The sequence below is a fragment of the Lissotriton vulgaris genome, chromosome 8, assembly GCF_964263255.1.
Source record: "Lissotriton vulgaris chromosome 8, aLisVul1.2, whole genome shotgun sequence".
In the NCBI taxonomy this organism is placed as follows: Eukaryota; Metazoa; Chordata; class Amphibia; order Caudata; family Salamandridae; genus Lissotriton; species Lissotriton vulgaris.
In genome coordinates, this window is record NC_141696.1 from 598,486,499 (window position 1) to 598,511,830 (window position 25,332).

Sequence of the window (25,332 nt, forward strand, 5' to 3'; positions counted from 1 at the left end):
TGATCCTGGAGAAAATGACCATCATATGACTGGACAACAACAAGGAACAGACGTACTTTTTGTTCATTCGGTCTAGCCTCGGCAGCGCATTTGCACTTGCGAGGCATGCAGTAGTAGAGTATGGTTTTGAAGCCCCGCCCATTCTCTGCCCATATTTTTAACTGGCTTGTGTCATTGTCCTTTGTAAACGCTGGCTTTGGAGTCGTTATTAGGCTTGTTAGTCCCTCCTTGGTACCGCCTTGTCTGCATTTGTTACCTCCCATAACAACCAGACCTTTTACTTGTCTTGTTACACAGTCTATCCTAACTTGGGTGTGAGCACTATTTTGATTAATGATTTGCCCCTATTCCAGCCACTAGGTTGCAGCACACCACCCGCTTTTATTTTACTCATTAATGGCAGGCCACTTTAATTATAGCAGTTGCGTTTTATTTTTTATTTTACTTACTAAGGGCGGTCCGCTTTGTCTAAAGAAAGAGATGTGGCCTCCATGAATGTAAAGTGCCGCACAGGCGCTAGTAAACAAAAAAATATTTGCAATGCAATAGGCCTCGCATTTGCAAGAGTTTAAGCTATTGTGTTGCCAATAACTCAAATTATCGTGAATGCAAGACCTATTCCATTGCACATGCTTGTTTTATATATTTCTGCCCCTCTCTGATACTGGAGAATTCAAAACTGAAAAGTCACTGTATATAGTGAAGATGATCATGTGGCTATGCTCAGGCTGTACTGACTCCACAAATTTTGATAATGTACCAGATATCTAGCCTATAGTGTGATTTTCAAACAATCACGGATAATTTCACGGTATTTTAACACATCTATCTAATTTATTTACTTATTAGAGGAGATTCGTAAGGGAGGACAAGCCATCTGCAAACATAACTGCCAGCAATTAACCTGAATTCATAGGTAAAGGATGCTGACTTTGTAAGGTTCATGTGCAGACTATCACTGATCTTGAAATCTGTGAAACGGAAATGTTTAAAAATGACAAAATACATTTAAGGAAATAAACCTTGTGTCAAAAACACCTGCATGCCGAAAAACAGTAAATAAACAATGCTTCAATACAACCCCAGAAAAAACAGAATATCCTAAAACTACATGAAGAAAAGAACCTAAGTGAGCCAATGCAAAGGAAATGTGTGTGGCATGGGTAGAGATGCATCAACCATACCACAAGTTGAAGCAAGAATATAACATGATTTAAAGGCAATTGGAGAGTCTAAGTAAGGTTAATGAACCTTCATTTAAAATAGAATCTTCTGTACATTTATGGATGCATATCAGCAAACATGATAAAAACACCTACAGTTAACAAGTCACTGAACGTTCGGTGTTTCTTCAACCCTACATCCTTTGGGACCAGATATAGAGATATCTTCTTTAAAGCAAAAGGTGTGCACCGTAACCGAAAATATAAGAACAAAATTAAAGTGCAGAAGAATGGTGTACAAGAAATTAAAGTAGTATGCTGCATTGCCTTACACAAGCTTGCACACAAACATTTAACCCCCAAAGTAACAGAGGCACAAGAAATAATTTCTCATTAAAATATATGAATGCTGCTGAAGGGTTTTCAGCCTAGAGTCTTTTGTAAACGTTGTATAATTTTCTCTCTCTCCACGAATATGTCCATTCGGCGCAAAATTCTTTCAAGTTTTCTGCGAAGACGTAGCTCTTCAAATTCATTCATGGGTTTTGAGGCAGCTATAGTTTCTTTTGAGGACTTAAAGCGGCATATTTCAGATTGAGTTTTCATTAAGTTCTCCTAGGACATATAAAAACATAAAAACACTGTTTGCATTGAGATCTCAAATAACATGGATTAGCTAATTTATAAGAGAGAAAATAAATATATATAAGCTGCAACAATGATTTTCAGGTACAGGTATACTATACAAATCAATTTACTTTTAGGAAACCCGCACCACTACCTTTATGAGTAGGGATATACATACTGCTTGATTAAGAATCCATTTCTAATTATTACACTGTTGTAATTTACCCATCAACCAAGACTACCGTACCTTGTTTGTGCTTTCATTTGAGTGCCCACTCTCAACAGGAAAATAAGTACAAATCCCATTCTATGAACACAGGAATGGGATTATAAGCACTAATGCATGGCAATGTAATGTTAAACAATTAGTCACAGCTCAGGTGGTTGCCTGCTTTGGGAAGACTGGCTGCACCAGTACAGTGTATGGCCTGCCTAGATGGTGCTGCATACAATGACGGCAGCAGGCTTGCAACAGAAGTTCTTTTTTTAAAGTAATACACGCTAAGTTTTGAAATATAGCTTGCTATCATGGTTGCTCTGTTTCGTTGCCCTGTTTCAGGATTTACTATGGTCTAATCTGATGCCAGTGAAAATATGGGCCCTTGAAAGAGGACACGTTTGCAGTTCTTATTTTGAAATGTTCACCTGAGGATTACAAAGAGACGACTACTACAGGGCTCGATTTACTGAGTAACCAGACTGGCAACAAAAGAGAAATATTGAAGGCGAAGAAGAGGTTTGATGAGGGACATACTGCCATTAAGAAGTTTTGACCACAAAAGTAGGGAGAAGACGCTAGCCCTCCCGAGGTGCAACTCAAAGTTGTGTGGAGCAGCAGCAGAAAAATGGGCTGAAGGAAGAGTAGATAGACAGCCGTGGAACTGCGCAGGGTTACTGAATCGTCCCAAAACATTCCTAAAACCATTTGAAAACGTAGATGTAGGTGCTTTAATAATAATAACGGAACATGAGACCTTCCTAGGCTATGTAGGTCTTACAGTCCAGCATTTATGTTGCATTCTGGCATTTTTAGTCCTACAGAATCAAAGCAAAACCATAGGCTGGCTGAGCTACTCATGCATTGCCTCGAGGCAACTTTAAAAAAAAATAAGTCAGGCCTTCCTAAGTTTTACTTGTGATAATTTGGCATTTTTGATAAATATGCCCTTATCACTCTCCAAGAAATGCGGCTTTAGTTAGATTTTGATGTAACTACTTCTGTAGTTTATTCTTGTCCTGTTACCCCCGTTGCAGAAGGCGGACTGGCAGTTTCACAAAGATGTCTGTATAAAATGCATGTTGGTTTGGCATCACATTTCGGCAGCCTCTACTGACACTGCTTTACAGTATAAAAAAATAGACTTTGATACGGAGTGCTAATTGTACCATTTTAAAAAGCTTTTAAAAGCTTTTAGTTATTATGTTACATTTTATCAGTTTTAATGAATTATGTTAAAGAGTTCAGTGGATTTATACCAATAACTTTGAAAAACTTCAAAGCTCTGAAAAAAAATCATTTTGTAATTTTGAGTTCAACATATTAATGTGGGGCCATTGGACTCCCTCTAGTTGATTGCCACGGTTGTAGAAATACAAACAGAAATACTTTGCTCCTGGATTTTACTTGACTAACGGCAAAGATTGTCGGGTACCAGGGGAACCAGCACAGACAACCTGCAGTATTTGATGGTAGTAACTATCAGTTCACTGTGTTTGCAGCTTTCACTGAGGGCCCCCTCTGGCTTCACTTTACAGCGACTAGATACTTTACTAAGCATTAGGGGTTGTATCTCTGACCGGAAGGTGCTGGGCCTTAGTGTTTAATGTGTACATGTTATTTTAATTACAAATATTAAAGACCATGTGGGTGGTAAACGTCACAAAGATGCAATTACAGGACTGTATTACGCATGTTACTCATGTACTGTGGATATCATGTGTTCACTCGGACAATAAGAGGACAACTGGGAGTGGACGTCAGAGCAAGAATGTGACTCCTAATGTTTTGACCCTACCCAATAAGTTGATTTACCCTGAAAATTGTTCAGTGTATTCAACAGACAGGGTCTCAGACTAGTGACGTGTCCCTCCCTAAAGATCCTTACCACAGTAGAAGCAAGACTGATGCGACAGGCGGATTAACGAAGACATTTTCAAGCCGATGGCGGCTTTTTGAAATTGGGGGCTACGAGACAGGACTGCATTTGAAATCAGAAGGGCCTATCACAAACGTTAAAGGTGAGACCCGAGGGTCCCTGACGAGAGGGTGTTTGAGGATAACCTTGATTATTTAAAAGAAATAATGAAGAAAAAGGGAACGAAGGTTAGTTTACAGCAATGGAAAGATTCCCTCAGTAGCTAAAAAGCTCGTAACCAACACAAACAATCGCACATGCGTAATATTAGCACAATCTTCAGCAGGCATTTGCAAAGTGACACTAAAATGAAATCTATTGAGCAATGTGTCACAACTCCCAAGGCCCAAAAACGAATCCCAATTTTTAGTCCCAAAGAAAAAGCAACAGCAAACATTAGGGCCATTTGTGCTCAAACAACTACCGGAGGTAGTCAAGAAGGTGGAAGCTATGTGGACTTGGAGCCAGCCTCCTTAGGTTACAGTGCCTTGACTAACGAGGCTATCCACCATTTGACCGTGTGTATATATAAGGAGTTGAAAAAGAGGGGTGTGGTGTTGTCGTGTCATACCTGGAATCAGGAACACTGCTGTGTTCCGGATTCCATGGGATGACAGTTACGACCCAGGTTTCATGTATGGACTGGCTTTCTCGGCTTGACAATAAATCATCTTCAAACTGCATTCCTGTCTCTGGAAGCATCTTCATTACACTGGCGACGATTGGGCAGGAACCTTTAAACAGACCTGGAGTCCCTACCTGCATCGTTGCTTCTCGTCAGATGCGGAGGATCACGAACTGTCAAGGAGGGCTGTCGGAGCTGTCTGCGCAGTGTCACGGACTGTAGCAGGATCAAGAAGGTGAAACCGCCACTGTTCTATACCCATCTGTGACGGATATTTACAATTTTGGGCATTTTCAAGATTCGAATCTTGGTGATTGAAACTACGCAAGTCTGGTAGCTCGAGCCGGTGCGCATGCGCGTGACGTCACGACGTTTTCTTCACGCATTTTGACGCACGGCGGCCATCTTTTGGGACAAAATTGAATGAAAGGCAATGAGAATGTGCTAACATCGCGTATTAGCCTCATCGATCGTCTTAAAATTTTGGTTTTGGCAATAACTCTTGAATTTGGCATTAACTCTGCGAGAAGCTTTGATTTTGCCTTACTATATATATATATAAAAAAAATATATATATATATAAAGCAAAACGACCTTGTTCTATAAGGAACACTACATTTTACCTACCAAATTATTTTATGTTTTTGCTTTATCAAAATGGAAAGTTTTTCAGCTCCACCTCCATTTCTACCAAATCCAGGTGAACCTATCCTTGAATGGAAAAGATGGAAAGAAGGTTTTTATGCTTACATTGAAGCTATTGGTGGAGATGACTACACCGATAAATGGAAACTTGCCATTTTAAAACACTGTTTAGGTGCTGAAGGAACCTCTAATAAAAGAGAGAGGGACCCCAAAACCAAAGGGATAGGGTTCCACAATTGACACAAGTCAAAAAGTAATTCCCTTTGGGCGAATTAACATTAATACATAGATACTAACAAACAGTGATCTGACAAATACCAACCATATAACAAGGAAGCAATGAAAATAGGTAAAAAACTTCAAAACATGTGAAAACACTCTAAAGAAATAAAGTATTTAAAACAATTTATTAGCATACATTACATAAATTAGAAACTAAAAATCGGGAAACACATACAGGATGAAACAATAATCAATAAAATCAACATTCCAATAAAAAAGGAGCTTCAGGGAAAAAGGACTAAACTCAAACAGTTTAAAAAATGTTTATACACATTTTCCTGATGAAGGCGGGTTTTATCTGAACATACCGCCGAAACGCGTCGATGCAAGGAGTTAATCCGGGATGATAAACTGAGGGAAATTCAAAATAACTGTTTAGTGTTTGAGTTTAGTCCTTTTTCCCTGAAGCTCCTTTTTTATTGGAATGTTGATTTTATTGATTATTGTTTCATCCTGTATGTGTTTCCCGATTTTTAGTTTCTAATTTATGTAATGTATGCTAATAAATTGTTTTAAATACTTTATTTCTTTAGAGTGTTTTCACATGTTTTGAAGTTTTTTACCTATTTTCATTGCTTCCTTGTTATATGGTTGGTATTTGTCAGATCACTGTTTGTTAGTATCTATGTATTAATGTTAATTCGCCCAAAGGGAATTACTTTTTGACTTGTGTCAATAGGTGCTGAAGGAAGACATGTCTTAAGTCATTTACCTTTATCTGCAGGTAGTGTAACATCTTCTGAAGAAGCGATAGATGTTTTCGAGGAAGCGATCAAACAGTTGGATAAACAATATATTAAGAAAGTCAACGTTGTGGTTGCCCGTCATACATTTTTAAGTAGGGGTCAATTACCAAGTGAATCTGTTGACTCATTTATGAATGACTTAAGAGTTTTGGCATCTAAGTGCAATTATTCAACCTTTCATGATCAGATGTTGCGTGATCAAATGGTCCACAAAATTGCTGATGTCAAGCTTCAAGGAAAACCTTTAGACACTGAGGATCTGACTTTAGACAAAGCATTAGCTATCGCACATCGTTTTGGAAACTTGGTGTGAAGGAACTTGCAGAAAAAAATATTGCTGAAGTCAATGTTGTAAAGAAATCTAACTTTGAGGAAAGATCTTCATTTAGAAACAGAAACCAACAATTCCAAGAGAGGAGAGAATTTGCATGTTTTAAATGTGGTAGTCCGGATCACCTAGCAAATGATAGAAAGTGTCCGGCAATTGGTCAAGTGTGCAGATATTGCAAATTGAAAGGTCATTTTAGCAAAATGTGTAAGAATAAGAACAAGTTTAAAAGTAAGGGTTTTAATCAAAAAAGAAGTTCAGATGAGCATGTCAATGAAATTGATGACGATTACTTAGAAGAAGAATTTCTTTTTGCAGTGTATGAAGTCAATGCATGTGATAAAGAGTCTCCCTACTGCACTGTAAATGTTGGAGGGAAGGATATCAGTGTTATGGCAGACTCTGGGGCAAAACGTACTCTCATTGGCGAAGAATGGGTAAAAGAGTTTCCGGGTTTAAAATTATCTCCTCCAGACATAAAGTTGCTTGGGTATGGGAAGAAACCCATTGAAATTCTTGGGTTTTTTACGACATCACTAAGTTTCAAGGGTAAAACTATTAATTCCAAGGTTTATGTGGCTAAAGATGGCTCTTGTTTATTGGGATGGCCTCAACAGAGGGACTTAATGATAAAATTGGATCCCAATCATCCTGAACAAGTGCTTGGATATTCTGATCTGGTCATGAGTGTAGAGTCTGATCTCGGTTCTGAATGTGAAAAGAAATTTCCTTCTGTTTTTTCTACATCCGCATTAGGTCTTTTAAAAAACTTTGAACATAAAATCATTCTTAGAGAAGATGCTGCACCAAAAGTCCATAAAGTTAGGAATGTCCCTTTACATTTAAGAGATGCTGTAAAATCTGAACTCAAAAGGTTATGTGATTTAGATGTCATCGAGGAGATAGAATCTTCTGTTTGGTTATCCCCAGTCGTTGTCGCTCACAAGCCCAACGGCAAAGTGAGACTTTGTGTGGATTTAAGAGATTTAAACGGGAACGTATGGGTGGATAGACATCCGTTGCCTAATATTAATGAAATGTTCACTAAATTGAAGGGGGCATCCATTTTTTCTACTTTAGACCTGTCTAATGCTTATCACCAGATAGCGTTACACAAAGATAGTAAGCATTTGACATCTTTCATCACTTCAGAGGGTGCTTTCAGGTACAAAAGGATGCCTTTTGGTCTGATATCAGCATCTTCTGTCTTTCAAAGGGTGATGCACAACCTTTTTAAGGATTTTGATAATGTCTTGTACTTCCAAGACGACATTTTGATCTTTGCATCTAATCCATCTGATCATTCTGAAATTTTGTATAAAGTATTATGTGTGTTGCAAGATAGTGGTCTTACACTTACAAAGGAAAAATGTAAATTTGGTGTGTCTTCTGTTGACTATTTGGGACATACTATTAGTAAGGAAGGCATTTCCCCGAAAATGAATTTAGTCAAGGCCATTGAATTAGCTCCAGACCCTGTGAATAAAGATCAGCTCAGATCTTTCTTGGGGCGTGCCGAATACTATTCCAAATTCATTCCCTTGTTCTCTGATAAGACTGCAAGCATGAGGAACTTGATGAAAAAAAATGTTCAATTTCTTTGGGATGAAAATTGCAAAAAAGAGTTCATGTTGTTGAAACAAAACATCGCATCTGCACCTGCTTTAGCAACGTTTAATACTGCACATTGTTAATTTATCATCACTGATGCAAGTAATGTAGGTATTGGTGCAGTTTTAATGCAGCGTCAAAAGGGTCAATTGGTAACAATTGGATTCGCATCATGACCTTTAAGGGATGCTGAGTGCAAATATTCTACTTTAGAAAAGGAAGCTCTTGCTTGCTGGTGGGGTATAGAATATTTCCGCAAGTATGTGTACGGTACTGTTTTTAAGCTCTGGTCTGACCATCGTCCTTTAGTGGATTTATTTACTACGAAAGGTTGTGGAAAAGCGACTTCAAGGATTGCTAGATGGCAATACAATATTCAGGATTTTCATTTTAAAGTGGAGTATATCCCTGGTATTAGGAATGTGTTAGCTGACTGTTTATCTAGATTGCCTATTCCTGATGACAATATTGTTGAAGAAGACAAGGATGATGATAATGTTGTGACAATTTGTGAAATCTCCAAAGGTTGTATTGATGAGGATGCATGGAAATTGGCGTGTTGTAGTGATTCTGTTCTTAGTGATATTTGTAATTTTGTAAAATCCCAGTGGCCACGCAAAGTTTTGTTGTCTGATGAGATTCTTCCTTTCTTTCACGTTGCTCAGGAGTTGTCGGTTGTTGAAGGAGTTTTGTTTAGGGGTCTGCAATTAGTGGTCCCTCGTGAATTACAACCTAAGATTTTAGAAATGGCTCACGAAGGGCATCCTGGAATGACATCTATGAAAAGAAGGATTAGAAGTGAATTCTGGTGGCCAGCAATGGATAAGTGCATTGAACGGCATGTCAGAGACTGTTTGGATTGCTGTTTGAGTGATAAGTATCAAAAGCATATTCCATATGAACGGTTTCCCATTTCCAGACCTTCACGGGTTTGGGAAAGTGTATCATTAGATATTGCTGGTCCTTTGTCATTTAACAAGAGTGTGATGTATGCTATAATTTTGATAGATCAGTTGTCTCAGTGGCCTGAGGTAAAAATGGTTTCTAACATAACATCTAGTGTGGTGATCAAGTTTTTAAATGAAGTGTTTGAAAGGGAGAGTTTTCCAGAATCTATTACAACTGACAATGGTGTGCAATTTGTATCCCAGGAGATGAGGGAGTTTTTGGAGCGTCATGGTATCAAACATAAACGTGTGTCAGTTTATTATCCCAAAAGTAATGGCATCGTTGAGAGGTGGATCAGGGTGTTTAAGGAAGGCCTTCAACTAGCCTTGCAGAATGGTAGAGATTGTAAACAAATCATTAGTGAAGTCCTGTGGTGTTACAGAAACACACCTAGGAGTATGGGTGATCTGTCTCCTTTTGAGAAGATGAGAGGGAGGAGGAGTGGCTCCAACATGAGTCAACCTTGGATGAGAATGCTTGGTACTGGTAGGGCTGTTGAGGTTGATCGTGCTCCATGTAGTGATTCTTCCCAGTTCTGTGTCAATGATTGGGTCCGTGTCAAGAAGTGTAGAAATGTCAAGTCTGGTGAGTCACGGTATTCTAGTCCTTTGATGGTCACGCGTGTTGGAAGACAAGTTGTTGAACTTTCAGATGGTAATGTGTGGAATTTGTCTAAAGTGGTAAAGGTTCCTAGGTGGTTGTGGCCCAAGGATGTGTCATCAGAGTCTAGAGTTCCATCCGGCTTGAGGTCTTCCAATGGTGCTAGCAATTGGAGTAAATTCTCTGGTTCTACAACCCTTCACAGTGTTCCTGAAAACAAGTCTTCCTGTTCTTCTGTTGACAATGTGCCTGTCCAACGAGCACAGAGGAAATGTCATGTTCCTGTGTGGTCTAAAGACTATCATCTTTATAGGTGATTTGATTTGTGTATTATGTAATTTGTTCTCCAGATATTCATACTTATGTCTTTTCTTTTCAGAATTCATATTGTATATTGTTTGTTTGTTCTTGTTCTTTAACTATTGCTTATGTCGCTGTATTTTCCCTTACGAAGGGGAATGTGTGGTGTTGTCGTGTCATACCTGGAATCAGGAACACTGCTGTGTTCCGGATTCCATGGGATGACAGTTACGACCCAGGTTTCATGTATGGACTGGCTTTCTCGGCTTGACAATAAATCATCTTCAAACTGCATTCCTGTCTCTGGAAGCATCTTCATTACAAGGGGCCCATGATCGGAAGGTCACAGGCTTTAAAGAAAGGAAATGGAACAATGGGTGACTGAAGGGCTGTTTGATGCTATGGACCTTCTCCATGTCCTGGGCTTGCATGTTGGTAGAAATGGCAGCAAGGGGCAAGTAATACAAAGCAAAGGTGGTCCAAGTAGAGATGGAGAGAAGAATGAGAATAGCAACGACCTTTCTGATGACCATATCATTGCAGGCAGTCCCCTAGGACAGGACAAAACATTCATCTATGCACCTTAGATGCATGGGTATACCCACAGTTTAGCTAGGGACGTCCCAACCTTTATGAAGGAGCCTGGGAAACGTACCCAGCCCCTGTACCATAATTTTTTATAAGCCATCCTATCCAGACATTCTTGAATTGATATCTGTAATACCGTCACATGACTTAATGGCAGAAAGTAAAAAGGAAAGTGCAATGGCCCAGTCAACCTGCAAACCGAGAGAATCAAGATACTGGAGCTGCCGCAGACATGGTGAAAATGTTTAGGCAGGTCATCCTAACAGCCCTAGAAAGCTTGGACCCCAAAAAGACTAAGTGGACTAAGGTGGATGTGGCTTAACGGCTAGAGTGGTCGACCTTGAAGCTGGGGAACCAGGTTAGTCTCTCGGCAGGAGGCTCAACATATTGTAATTCTGGTTAAATCAATTAATCTCCTGTGCATAGCAAAAAAGAAATGAATGTGTCCATCTGTAACGCAACCGATGCTTATATAAACCACTCCGATACCTTCATGTTGAGTTTGCGCTACATAAAACTCCCAAAACCAACAGAAAAATAGATAATTACTTGAAAGCAGGGCTAAGGCACGTCCAAATCTACGTACAGCACATGGTTAAATAAAGTACTTCAGAGATATTCAGGGATAGAGGACAGAGCCAATAAAGGTCAAGCTGCCATAGTGTTGGCTTTTCCTAATCGATTATAGCAGAAAATAAGAACCAGGAAGACGAGGGAAGAACCTGTAGGAAGTCCTATATTAGGCTGAGCATTGCACAGCTGACCCAGACCTGATGCAGCAGGAAAGCGCTTTTAAATTACTCAGCCTCTAAGTGAATATGGGAAGAGGGCTACCTCCAACAGGCCTGAAGAGATTTAGCAAATAATTAAGGATAGCAACAGAGGTGTGGAATTAAATGAGGCAAGCATTGCAGAGTGAGAATTGACTTGGCCAGGAGTTCTCTCCAAATCTAGAGATGGCTGCTGGATTCCCCAACAGCCACAATATTATTATGCAGCACGTATTGTTGTAGATGCAGAGGATTGGGACATGGGAAGTGGTACTGCCCAAACTGGCATGGCCATCTTGAGCAGTCCCTTTTGAATCCACATGGGGCTTCTCAAAATCTAACGTCTTGTCTTGGGAATGCCTTCAATCTACAAGGATCTTACCACCAAATTTCTATTATTGCTCTTGTCAAACATACAGCACATCAGCAAATTGTGGATGGCACCATCGAGGGGAATGCTCTGGCAGGCTGTGCAGCTAAGGCAGCTCTTTCCCTTCCTGTTCTTGGATTCCTTTCTTCTGCATCCTCTGGAGAACACCACACTTCCTATTGGTTGATCTTGTGAAATTCTGCATCTCCAGATGGACCATAGTCAGAGATTTCTTCCCAGTGTTATCAGCATATGATGCATTGTGGACTTCCCACACTGGTAAACGAGTGGTCCTGAGTTTCTTTCAGGTCTTTCTTGAAGTACCATTCAGTGGCATATGTGAACAAAGAGGAAAGGGCCCGGTATTTTAGCTTCACTGGCATGTCTCCTCTTTTCGTGCAATAACTACACAGTACTGCAATTCCTGCCTTTATCAGGAAGCGCAGCCCCCATTTTGGGACCAATTACTAAGCATACAGATTGACGTTACTCAAATGGAAAGATGCATTAAGCATCAGTGTGCAAAAGTTGTTGGACATCTTTCACTAGGTGGGTGGAGCGTTACCATAGTGTACACGCAGATACTAGGAAAGGAGCCACACTATTGTTGAAAGAATATATTTCCAGATATGGAATCCCAATGCAGGTAGACAGAGAGTATGTGACACATTTCACAGGCCAAGTTGTTAAATAGGTTGGTAAAGTACTAAACATTACTCAAATTCAGCGGTCTGTATCACAGTCAGTAGCCGTGGACAGTTCAAATGGAAATTTGAAAAACAATGGTGAAGATTGGTGCTGAGACAAAACTGAAATGCATCAATGCCCTTCCCGCAGCCCTCAAAATGATGTTAAGTACAACAAATAGGATGGGCCTTAAAACCCATGAGGTAGTGAAATGCAGACCTATGATCTCGCAAGCGACATTGGTTAGTAATTTGCTTGTGGAGGATGAAATTATACTGGACTATTGTAAAGCGTTGTTGAAGACTATTTGAGCTATTCATTCTCTGATAGCAGCAGCTTTCCAATAGCCTCCCACAGGGTTCTGCTATGAACTACAGCCTGGAGACTGAGTCAGTGTGAAGGTCCACAAAAGGGAGACATTCTAGCAAAAAAGGTTTAAAGGACCATTCGGAGTGCTGCTAATTGACAATACTGCAGTGAACTGCCTGGGATACCTGGGTGCACACTCCTAACCAAAAGTGAACTTCTGAATCTTCTGAAGGCAGACCAGGAGTGCTGTGCAAGTGTCTGTAAACCCTCCCGTCCATGTGCAGTCTTTACAGACAGGCCATACAACAATGGAAAGGAATCCTCCATATATCAACTGCACTGGACCAAAAAAAAGATACAGGAGAAACAAGAAACGTGGAAAGGATCAGTAAAGTACTGTATGTTGTGATGTTTACGATAGTTGCTATCCCCAGGGGACTTATATATGTTCTAATTGCCAGGATATGAAATACCAACTCAATACCCATCTGCAACTGGTCGATGGATATAGAAAAATACTAAAAGTAAGCCAGTGCTTTGTTTATGCTCATGAGTCAGCCAATACTAAGGAAGGGTGGACAGAACAGGCCATTAGTTCTAGCTTGTTCTGTGACAGGGAATGTCATTCTGTCTGCTTACCAATACAACCAAACATTCCCAAAGGACTATGTAAGGGATAGAATGTGCGTTGATTTGGTTACCCAAAATGATTCAGAAATAACAGGTTTGGAAAGAGTAAAAACAAATAGACCCTTTTGTTTGGGCCACGATGTTTCTGTTCAGTTCCTGGGGTGGGCACATTAAAAGGAAGGGCTATTTTTCCATCTCAAAGTGCTCCCGATGTTGACAGATAAGGAAACTAAGACCAATCTAAAATGTCCATGGATCACACACTGAGTCAAGAGGAAGAGCCAGAAAAAACGTTAATCGATGTGCTGAATGTGCATAGACTCGCATGAATTTCCCACCTTAGAACTACCACTTCCTGCGTAAGCCACTACATGTAGATTGGCTTAAAGGTGGATCATCGCAGCCTTTGTTAGGATCCAAATCCTATATAAGAACAACCCTGGCCTAATCAGAGAGATTTATCAGAGCTCTGACGTGAGAATGCCCTCTCCAATTGACTTGGCCCAATATGGACACATGTAAGTTTGTTAAAGGACAAGTAGATTTCTAATGCATCCCCATATATTGGACAAGTCGATTTTTATAAAATTCTACACCTCTGATCCAGTCCACCTCTGCTGAAACATGAAGTATCAATGGAAGAATTCTGAGCACAAGTGTTACTTGCACTTTGATATATGCATTTAGGGTTTTGCACAAAACAAGTGAGCAGCGTAGGCCTGTTTCATATGAAAACATTGTCAAATAAATAGCTTATAATTACACACAAAATGTACACCTCAGTAAAGTACACCAGGCCGCTCTGGTTCTATGAATCATATAAAATGTTCCAATTGCCTTTAGCACCAGAGGCAAGCAAAATCACAGCCCTTGAGAAAACACACACTGCTCAAGAACCATGCGGTTCCTAAAGCTGGAGTATCTGCTGCTTGGGCATAAATAAGAAGGTTCTTAGTCATCCTGCTTAGCAGAGATAACAGCACAAATGTGAAGAAAGTTGGATATTTCATGCCCAAGTCATCCCATGACGCATCTCAGAAAGTCTGAACTGTCACTATAACTGATGAAAACATTAAATAAGTATGCTACGTTTACTTTAAAAGTTTTTTTCTTTTTAATATCATGACACTTAAGATGGTTTTGGTTAACATTTCTTTGGGACAGTTTTGAAGAGAAGATTAAATGAATAATCAAATTCTGTTATACCATAAAGTGACTAGTTTGGAACACCCAATCTAACAGGCCTCACCTGTACTCCAGCCTCTGGTATATACATTTACATTGATTACAGTAATGTTTCAGTTTGCATACTCATTGTTTGCAGAGCTTTACCTACCTCTGCATTGACCACTTCCTGTTGGAGGTTTTTAACTCGACATTTTAATCCATCCACATCCTCCTGCAAGGGAAAAAAAATGCACATTTCCACCATTACGGAAAGAATTGCAAGAAAAATACTTTATTGGCAGGGATTTTCTTAAAAGATAATGCTGATTAGGTAGCTATTATTTTGTTTAAGTTTGCACAGCTCCAATCTTGGAGTGTGCCATCTAAAAAGGAAAAGAAAGAAAGAAAAACGTGACGTGGAGGAGTGGGGGCATTGGAGAAGCTGGTGAGGAGGAAAGTAAACACTGGCAAGTAGCAAGACTAACGAGGAACAATTTAAGAGAAGAAACGGATTGGGGGGCTGAATTTAAAGAAAAATTACAAAAAGCAGGGTAGGCTAGGGAGCGAAGCAATGGATGAGCTGGATGCTACAGTGAGAGAACATGGGGGAAGCAGCATACGGGAAGATAGTAAGAAAGCACATACTCTCCCATGGAGTGCTAAAGCTGAAAGAAAAAAGTAGTTTCCTAAATACGAGCAGTGGAAGGATACAAGTCATCGAATCAAAAGGACAGTAAAGAAGCTATGCTCCATCAGAGGGGCAAATACATGGAGGAGGAAAACTAAAAACAAGCAAATGAGTTTGACTAGAAAGCCAAACAATGGTAAACAGTGGGTTGACCTAGAGTGTACTGTAAGCATTGTTGACAATAGGTGTTTACCATCAGATAGCTTAAAGCGGTCTGTAGGTAAAAGCCAAAACTGCATTGGGGGTCCGGAGTAACAGCATTTTGCAGAGCACACAATCCCAACCCCCCTAGACCATTCAACATGAAATATGTACCTGTGCTCGCTGTAGGGCGCATTCTGCCACCTTCACCTGATTATTGTACACCTCCAACTTCTGACTGGAATAAATACATACAAACATAAATTATTTACCTTATTTCATGATTAAGCTACAACTAATATCACCGAGTTATAAGGAGATTTGCTTTAATCCTCATAAAAAAATCTTTATTTTGGAATTTGTACGAATCCATAAAAGATTATAAACATACAGTGCACAAGTATATAAAATCAACAATCAAATAGCCTTCTAATTTTGACTGCTCCAGTTAAAAAAGGAACAATTAACTAAAAGGTGAATTAGTCAGTAACTGTAAAAACATTAAGGCTAGCTAATATATCTTTCAAAGCGGAGTATAAAAAAACACACGAAACATGATGAAATTAAGGGTATCCAGTGGAGAATCTAAATAGCAGCCACAAGGACCCACACGTTTGACCGTAATCCATCTATTTTGGACCTCCAGTAGCCGGAGCAATAAAATGAACCTAAACCTTGTTAACACGAAACAATGATTACTAAGGGTAACAAATGTAAGATAAGGTTCAGTGATACACATTGTTTTTAAGGACACATACGCACATTTAGAAGGTTTCGGCAATTCAAGTCTTTCTCCATCCACTTGGCGCAGCGTGAGAAATGTTTAGCGGGTCCAGATCAGATTTGGAAATTTTTTCACAGATAACAAATAAATCATGATGACCCATGGAAGCAAATTAGGTCTCTCGATGTAACTGAGTCATGGGATCGACTGTACTTTACCAAGGGACAGACAATCCGTCAGTAACTCTCATTTAAGGTGCTGTCTCAGGCCGTGATCAGATTGTACCCTGTTAGACCTGACACACTTGGTGTGGTTTTCCCCCATCTTTTTGCCTCTGCCTCCTGTATTTTTGATGCTGTGCTGGATTTCGTTTTTGCTGGTTTAGATGCTTTGGACACTCTGCCACTGCTGATCAGTGCCAGAGTGTAAGTGCTCCCTATGTAAATTGTCATATTGATTGAACATCTGCTTGGCACTCCTTCGGATGCTCCCTCCTTGGCGGGAAAACGGATCCCTACACTGCTTTTTGCAGATGACACTCTCCTCATTTCGAAGTCCCCCATGGGTCTGCAGAGCCTTTTAAATAGTTTCCAGGAGTTTTGTCTATCGCGAGGCTTAGTAATCAACACAGACAAAACCAAGTTTCTGGTCATGAACGACCCCTAGGAAACTTGGCAGACTTCCGACCTTGAACTCCGAGCCATTAGAGAGAGTTTCCGAATTTGATTATTTGGGTATCCCCCTCAACAACTCCCTTTCCTGGAATTCACACATCTATAAAATGCTACTGGGCCACAAAAGGGTAGGAGGAGCATTACTCAAGAAACAACGCTCCTCATCATGTAAACCCCTTGCCCCAGTAGTGGACATATACAAAGCGAGAGGGGTCAGTGCCGCCCTATAGGGGGCAGAGTTGTGGGGCACCTGCAACCTGGACCCAATAGTCAAATCGGAGAACAAGTTCTTGAAAGACCTGATGGCTTTGCCACGAAGCACACCAACTGTGCCAGTGCTATTGGATTTAGGTTGTAGACCTATCGGGGATTAAGCGCAACTTCGCCCACTGCTTCTTTGGGCAAGGTTGTGGCGGGTGCCCAAATTGGTCTCCTATGCGGAGGCTCTGTCTGAGGTTATGGATATGGCAGGGTGGTCTAGGATCAAATGGTTGAGGGACGTCAAAAGACTACTAATGGAGATAGGGTTACCTGATGCTTGGTCTACGAAATCTGCCCCACCTAAGGTTACTATTAAAAAGTTGTATTGGAACTGGGTCTCTGCGAAATTACATCTAGACTCACGCCATTGCAACGCAACAGTAGCTTTTGTGAGAATCAAGGATGTGGTGGCATATGAACCCTATCTAGACATTATCACCATCCTGTTTGACCGCACCCTGTATTTCAAGTTTGTGTGGGGACTTTACCAGTAGGGGGGGTAGTCGCCGGCTGGAAGCGGCCTCACCAACTTTCACCTTTTTGTGCATCCTGTCCCACTCGTGTAGAGTCAGTAGCCCACATCTTTCTTGAATGCCCGGACTACCGTGCCCTGCGGATCCGTTGGCTTAAACCACTTTGTAGTCTGCTGGGCATTCGCCAGTGTACAGTGGCAATGCGTATTTTAATGACTGACACATCCCCTGTGATCGTATGTGCTGTGTTAAAATTTTTAAAATGGGCTTGGTTGATTTGCATAAGAAGGCTTTCTGTGTCAATTTAATCTTTGTTTTAACTCTTCTAATCAATTCTTGTACCTGCTTTTATCAATTGTGTGTAAATATATTGTATATGACATTTTTTATAAACTGTATTTTCTCTGTTCTTACCAGACTGTTGCTGTTGTCGCCGTTAGGCTTTCCAGACTTTCTACCCTTGCCTTTTGCTGACACCCGGCCTCCCTGTGTCCCAGGAGGGATTGACCGCCCTCCCGCAACGCTACAGCTTCCAGCACCCGCTTCGCGGGCGCTGCTGCGCGGTGAGTGGCGTGGGGTCGAGGCTGGGAGAGCACTCGCGCTGTTGGGTCTGTCTCAGGAGGAGGAGCACCGAGATAACATCGAGGGAGCGCGCCGCAGGGACTCAAAAGACCAGGAGTCCCTGCGCTGCACAGGTGTGCACGGGCGCGCCCCCAGGAAGACACGCCCCCTGCTTGTCCAGCCTATTTAAGCGGGAAACTGTGTAGCCTCCAGCGGGATTCTCTGTTCTTACCAGACTGTTGCTGTTGTCGCCGTTAGGCTTTCCAGACTTTCTACCCTTGCCTTTTGCTGACACCCGGCCTCCCTGTGTCCCAGGAGGGATTGACCGCCCTCCCGCAACGCTACAACTTCCAGCACCCGCTTCGCGGGCGCTGCTGCGCGGTGAGTGGCGTGGGGTCGAGGCTGGGAGAGCACTCGCGCTGTTGGGTCTGTCTCAGGAGGAGGAGCACCGAGATAACATCGAGGGAGCGCGCCGCAGGGACTCAAAAGACCAGGAGTCCCTGCGCTGCACAGGTGTGCACGGGCGCGCCCCCAGGAAGACACGCCCCCTGCTTGTCCAGCCTATTTAAGCAGGAAACTGTGTAGCCTCCAGCGGGATTCTCTGTTCTTACCAGACTGTTGCTGTTGTCGCCGTTAGGCTTTCCAGACTTTCTACCCTTGCCTTTTGCTGACACCCGGCCTCCCTGTGTCCCAGGAGGGATTGACCGCCCTCCCGCAACGCTACAACTTCCAGCACCCGCTTCGCGGGCGCTGCTGCGCGGTGAGTGGCGTGGGGTCGAGGCTGGGAGAGCACTCGCGCTGTTGGGTCTGTCTCAGGAGGAGGAGCACCGAGATAACATCGAGGGAGCGCGCCGCAGGGACTCAAAAGACCAGGAGTCCCTGCGCTGCACAGGTGTGCACGGGCGCGCCCCCAGGAAGACACGCCCCCTGCTTGTCCAGCCTATTTAAGCGGGAAACTGTGTAGCCTCCAGCGGGATTCTCTGTTCTTACCAGACTGTTGCTGTTGTCGCCGTTAGGCTTTCCAGACTTTCTACCCTTGCCTTTTGCTGACACCCGGCCTCCCTGTGTCCCAGGAGGGATTGACCGCCCTCCCGCAACGCTACAACTTCCAGCACCCGCTTCGCGGGCGCTGCTGCGCGGTGAGTGGCGTGGGGTCGAGGCTGGGAGAGCACTCGCGCTGTTGGGTCTGTCTCAGGAGGAGGAGCACCGAGATAACATCGAGGGAGCGCGCCGCAGGGACTCAAAAGACCAGGAGTCCCTGCGCTGCACAGGTGTGCACGGGCGCGCCCCCAGGAAGACACGCCCCCTGCTTGTCCAGCCTATTTAAGCGGGAAACTGTGTAGCCTCCAGCGGGATTCTCTGTTCTTACCAGACTGTTGCTGTTGTCGCCGTTAGGCTTTCCAGACTTTCTACCCTTGCCTTTTGCTGACACCCGGCCTCCCTGTGTCCCAGGAGGGATTGACCGCCCTCCCGCAACGCTACAACTTCCAGCACCCGCTTCGCGGGCGCTGCTGCGCGGTGAGTGGCGTGGGGTCGAGGCTGGGAGAGCACTCGCGCTGTTGGGTCTGTCTCAGGAGGAGGAGCACCGAGATAACATCGAGGGAGCGCGCCGCAGGGACTCAAAAGACCAGGAGTCCCTGCGCTGCACAGGTGTGCACGGGCGCGCCCCCAGGAAGACACGCCCCCTGCTTGTCCAGCCTATTTAAGCGGGAAACTGTGTAGCCTCCAGCGGGATTCTCTGTTCTTACCAGACTGTTGCTGTTGTCGCCGTTAGGCTTTCCAGACTTTCTACCCTTGCCTTTTGCTGACACCCGGCCTCCCTGTGTCCCAGGAGGGATTGACCGCCCTCCCGCAACGCTACAACTTCCAGCACCCGCTTCGCGGGCGCTGCTGCGCGGTGAGTGGCGTGGGGTCGAGGCTGGGAGAGCACTCGCGCTGTTGGGTCTGTCTCAGGAGGAGGAGCACCGAGATAACATCGAGGGAGCGCGCCGCAGGGACTCAAAAGACCAGGAGTCCCTGCGCTGCACAGGTGTGCACGGGCGCGCCCCCAGGAAGACACGCCCCCTGCTTGTCCAGCCTATTTAAGCGGGAAACTGTGTAGCCTCCAGCGGGATTCTCTGTTCTTACCAGACTGTTGCTGTTGTCGCCGTTAGGCTTTCCAGACTTTCTACCCTTGCCTTTTGCTGACACCCGGCCTCCCTGTGTCCCAGGAGGGATTGACCGCCCTCCCGCAACGCTACAACTTCCAGCACCCGCTTCGCGGGCGCTGCTGCGCGGTGAGTGGCGTGGGGTCGAGGCTGGGAGAGCACTCGCGCTGTTGGGTCTGTCTCAGGAGGAGGAGCACCGAGATAACATCGAGGGAGCGCGCCGCAGGGACTCAAAAGACCAGGAGTCCCTGCGCTGCACAGGTGTGCACGGGCGCGCCCCCAGGAAGACACGCCCCCTGCCTGCAAAACCTCCTTATATTCAGCAGTTTACCGCTTAGCGGGACGCGAGCGGGACGCCGAGCGAAGCCCGGGCAAAGGGCGGGCCCTCTGTGGCCCTCAGAGGCCAGAAGAGGCCGGGCTGGGCCACCCCCCTGAAAAATCGTTCTTTACAACTCTTGAACCAGGCTTCTAGTCGGTTATATCTGCTCTAGTAAAATCTACCATCTGTACATATCACTACAGATTATGAGGAAGACCACCAAGAAGCCCAAGATGCCCACTTTAAGATCGAGCGCAAAAAATAAAACGGATCCTCCACCGCCATTACCAACACTGACTGCGATTGACAAAATGCTCAAACAAACAATAGGGGCAGTGTCAAATGCCATCGCAGACACTGAAAGAAGAATGTCACTACCACCCGTGACAATTATTCAGGAAACCCAGGAATCCCTCATCAACCTGACCGAGGCTTCTCAAGATTTGGTAGAGGAATTCGACACCAGCTTGCCCCTTTCTCCCTCTTCTTTCGCTGACCTACCTTGTGCGCAGGTCTCTGCAGATATTCGCAGCGAGAGATCTGTTGTACAAACACACAACCATATTAACGCTCCCTGCAGCATTGAGAAAAATCTGCACAAGGAAGGCCCTAAACGTGGGGGGAAAAAGGGATCCTCAAAAGGATCCTCTAAAACTAGAAATCACAACCTGGTTACACCAATAAACCCACCTGCCTCGGGAATACCGTGTTGGATCACCAACATGGTGGCTGACCTTAAAACGGACCTCGAACACTCTATTACTGTGCTGCTAAAACCCCTCATAGCAAAAATAGACAGACTAACCTCAATTGTAAACAACAGAGGGAATGGCACAAAAACCCAACCAGGGCAAGAAGGCGGTTTAAGAAAACAGACCGACGTTACATCCCATAGCCAAACTAAGGACAAGGTCCCTACGATCCCTGATGCGCCCACAAAAACCCCAAACAGAGCCAGTCAAAAAAGTATTAAAGATAACCAAAAGGTTTCCTCCACACCAGACAGAGGGAAAAGCAGTAAAAAAACAACTACTGAAAACAACAAATCAAACCCAGGACCTCCCCAAACGTTGGAAGTAAACAACGTCCAAACCCCCAACGTGAACCCAAAGCCTCCGCCCACTGCACCAACTAAAGAAAACAAAACATCTACTCGCTTTAGGTCAATTAACCTCCCGCCTGAAGCACTGCCCTATGTAGTGGTGTTAACAGGAGTTCCACCTCTAAGGGAAGGCCAACGGGAAACCCAAATAGAACTGAAAAATAAATGCGCACAGTGGCTACAAATACACAGACCCTTGCCCCCCAATGTTTTTGGGGAAATCTTGTCTGTAAGAAGAGGGGAGTGGATCGGCAAAGGCACCAAGACCATAGCAGGGGATATAATTACGATAAACTTTAGAGATATGGATGCAGTTAATTTTATCTGTAGTGCCCCCCCTAGCTATACCCGATCACAGATCCACCCGGTACACTTGTCCTATTTCTATCCCTTTGCACCCCAAAGAATCAGGCAGAACAACAGAACCTTCCCTAAAAACTTACCATATCCTGGTACCCACTATGGTCCACCACAATGGCAAAGACCAAACTTTGCCATGCCAAACTACGACTCCTCCCTAATGCAATATGCACACTGGAACAGATTCGGTGCGCTGGAAGAGGTCGATTGACAGGGATGGGACAATCAGTCCCCCAAGACTGCGAGGTTGAAGGTGGAAAATCTACCCCTAACAGGAATGGAAAAAGGGATGGACAATGAAATAGCTGACGTGCCCGACAGAGGAGGATACACCAAAATTCCGAATACCAGCCTTGGAAGAGAAAAAGGGACAAACCCACCAAATATTCTTAGCGACACTCATTCCAACAATGCCACCCTAACAGAAACAAGCAAACAGGTTATGCCCCTACCAGATGAACCAAAAAGAACCACTAAAGAAATGACGCCAGCAAATCTACTAATAGCATCCTGGAACATTGCAGGACTAGCGGCCAAGTTCGAATCACAGGAATGGCTGAGCTACATCAAAAAATTCCAAATCATTTGCCTGCAGGAAACTTGGGCTCTTGAATTAAATGACTACAGCCTGGAAGGATACAAAAGCTTTTGCCTCCCAGCCAAAAAAGTAACTTCTGGGAGAGCAAGTGGGGGTCTGGCCATATATGTCAACCTAGACATTAAGGGCACCTGGAGTAACATCAAATGGGCATCACACAACCTACAAGTTCTAAGGTTCACCTCAGCAAGAATAACCCTCTTCCTAGTTAATTGGTACAACTCCCCAGCACTGATGGAGAGGGGAAAAGCCATTTTTGAATTAGAGGAATGCTTAAGAAACTTAAACCTTTTACACAAGACACCAAATGAACTGAGCGTAATACTAACGGGAGATTTTAACTGTCATTTATGCGACAAACTAAAACCTTTTAATAAAGACTGGTCAAGATGCACTTTAATGAAAGGCCCGCATTTTGCACATACAAAAGAGGGATGGGATTTGGAGAGATTAACGAAAAGGAACAACTTAACCCAAACGCTAGACCTTGTGGCATTGGGCGAACTAGGAGAACTGACACCAACGTACAAAGGAAGAGGGTGCCACTCCTACATTGATTTTATTCTAGTCTCGCCCATCCTAAAAAGAAACATTACCAATACTAAAATAGAGGCCAGCAGTTTTAGTGATCATAACCCGGTCTTTATTGCAATCGAAGGTTTGGATTTTAACACATGCCCAAAGAAACCTGACACCGTGGAAAAAGCTGTGGATCAGGGAAGAAGAATTAAATGGGCAAAAATTGATGGGGTCAGTTTTTATAAAAAATTACTAATAGATGCTTCAGATGCAATTGACAAATGCTTAGACCCAAGTGTATGCGGGGACCGGGTGGTCAAGGCTTTCGAAGAAATCGCACAACACGTAAATAATTCACTAACGACCACGGGATCTAATAAAATGAACTCAAATCCCCGCTGGTTCGATGCGAACTGCACCAAGGCGCTTAAAGAACTGAAGGATAGCCTCCACTGTAAACCAAGGGATAAGATCAGGGTGACAAAGAGCAGAGCGGAGTATAAAAAGGCCCTGAAAATCCGCAAGCAAAACCTACAAAATCAGGCCTGGGAGGACTTAAGGGACGCCGCCGAAAGAAAAGACATTGTTAGCTTCTGGAAAGTGATTAATTCCCCTTGCTTCCAGGACCAAGGGGCTCCAAAAATCACAAACATCATCTTACTGGAGCAATGGCAGACCCACTTCCAGAGCCTATATAACCACTCAAATCACCTAGCTCTGGAGGACACATCGAGGAAACATCAGCCGGCAAAGCTAGACTTCTCTTTGAAAGAAGTCAAAAGGGGAATAATTGGACTAAGTAAAAATAAGGCCCCGGGCCCGGACGGAATTCCACCAGACCTGTACCTGAGTCAACCTGACTTGTGGGCACCGTTACTCACCAGGGTTTTAAATGAGGCGGTGGTGGCAGGTCTACCCCAGTCCTGGTCAACAGCGACCATAGTCCCAATTTATAAGAAAGGGAACCGCGATGACCCCCAATGCTACCGACCCATATCACTTATAGACGTGACCGCAAAAGTGCTAGGGCGAGTCATCCTACAGCGATTGCAAGATTGGGCCGAGGAACACCAAATCCTTTCAGAAATGCAATACGGCTTCAGGAAAGGCAGATCCACCACTGACCAATGTTTAAATCTTTACCTTCTGATAGCCAAATATACCATCGCTGGAAAGGGGTCCATTCACATGGGGTTTATGGACCTTTCAGCGGCTTTCGACCGTGTAAATAGGAGAAAGCTCTGGAGCATGTTAGTAGAACTAGGAGTGGACCAACCGCTAGTGGACACCTTGCAAAATCTCCACCGGAACACCACTGCAAGTGTAAGGTACAGCCAAGAGGGTAAGAAGACCGACCCCTTCACTTGCACAAGTGGAGTAAGGCAAGGTTGTATCCTTGCGCCCTTTTTGTTCTCCATTTACATTAATTCGCTGGAAAAAGACCTGCTTAATCTCAAGGTGGACTCACCCCAAATTGGTCATCGTGCGGTACCTGTGTTATTATACGCCGATGACGCGGTTCTGCTTGCTAGAACCCCCCTAGGCCTGCAAAAACTGATTGATGGGTTTGTCAGATTTATGGACAAACTAGACCTGGCAACTAATCTGGAAAAATCCTACATTATGTCCGTCGGAAAACCTACAAAAGGATCTTTTTCCTTTCACATTGGGTCGCACAAAATCGACAAAGTCCAGACCTTTTCGTATTTGGGGGTACTATTTGATCATCACCTCACTTTTAAACCCTTGGTCGAAAAACATTCTACGAAACTTGCAGCTTCAGTAGGAGCTATCATGGGATACGGGCAAAGACTGGGAAAATGGTCCCCGGAACAAATCTTGAACCTTTACAGGGCAATTTGTTGCGCGAAAGTCTCCTATGGCGCAGAAGTGTGGGGCTTCTTGGACAGTAAAGCCCAGCAGATACAGACTGAAGAAAACAAATTCATGAGGAGAATTTTGAAGGTCCCTCAGAGTGTATCGGCCCACATAATCCATGAAGAACTAGGAGAACTCTTCATAGAAGATAAAATCAAAATTAAACCCCTCCTGGCATGGGTCAAAATATGGACTAACCCAGAGGCCGCCCTCACAAGACAAATCATCGAGGACTGCCTCAAAAAAGATAAAGGTGACATCATCCCTTGGCTGAACTATGTAAAGAAATCCCTAGCCGAAATCGATTGCATAAACTTTTTCACATCCCCAGACTCCATAACACCGGAGAGTAAATC

At 43.6% G+C, this 25,332-nt stretch overlaps 1 protein-coding gene across 2 annotated transcripts in view; it reads right to left on the minus strand.

Annotated features, from left to right (window-relative positions):
- Positions 1–443: 443 nt before the first annotated feature.
- LOC147697773 (uncharacterized) overlaps positions 444–25,332 on the minus strand; it is a 303,212-nt gene continuing 278,323 nt past the window's right edge. Inside the window, exons 7-10 of one of the 2 annotated variants that reach the window (XR_015299158.1) lie at positions 15,535–15,598; positions 14,701–14,763; positions 1,079–1,778; positions 819–1,038 (exon numbers count right to left, since the gene is read on the minus strand). Coding sequence is in view for 1 of the 2 variants with exons in the window: in XM_086933339.1 (XP_086789465.1) it covers positions 1,587–1,778; positions 14,701–14,763; positions 15,535–15,598 (319 nt within the window). In the remaining variant the exon portion in view is untranslated. Of the gene's footprint in view, positions 1,779–14,700; positions 14,764–15,534; positions 15,599–25,332 lie in introns of both variants that reach the window. The other variant, XM_086933339.1, reaches the window with a different exon arrangement.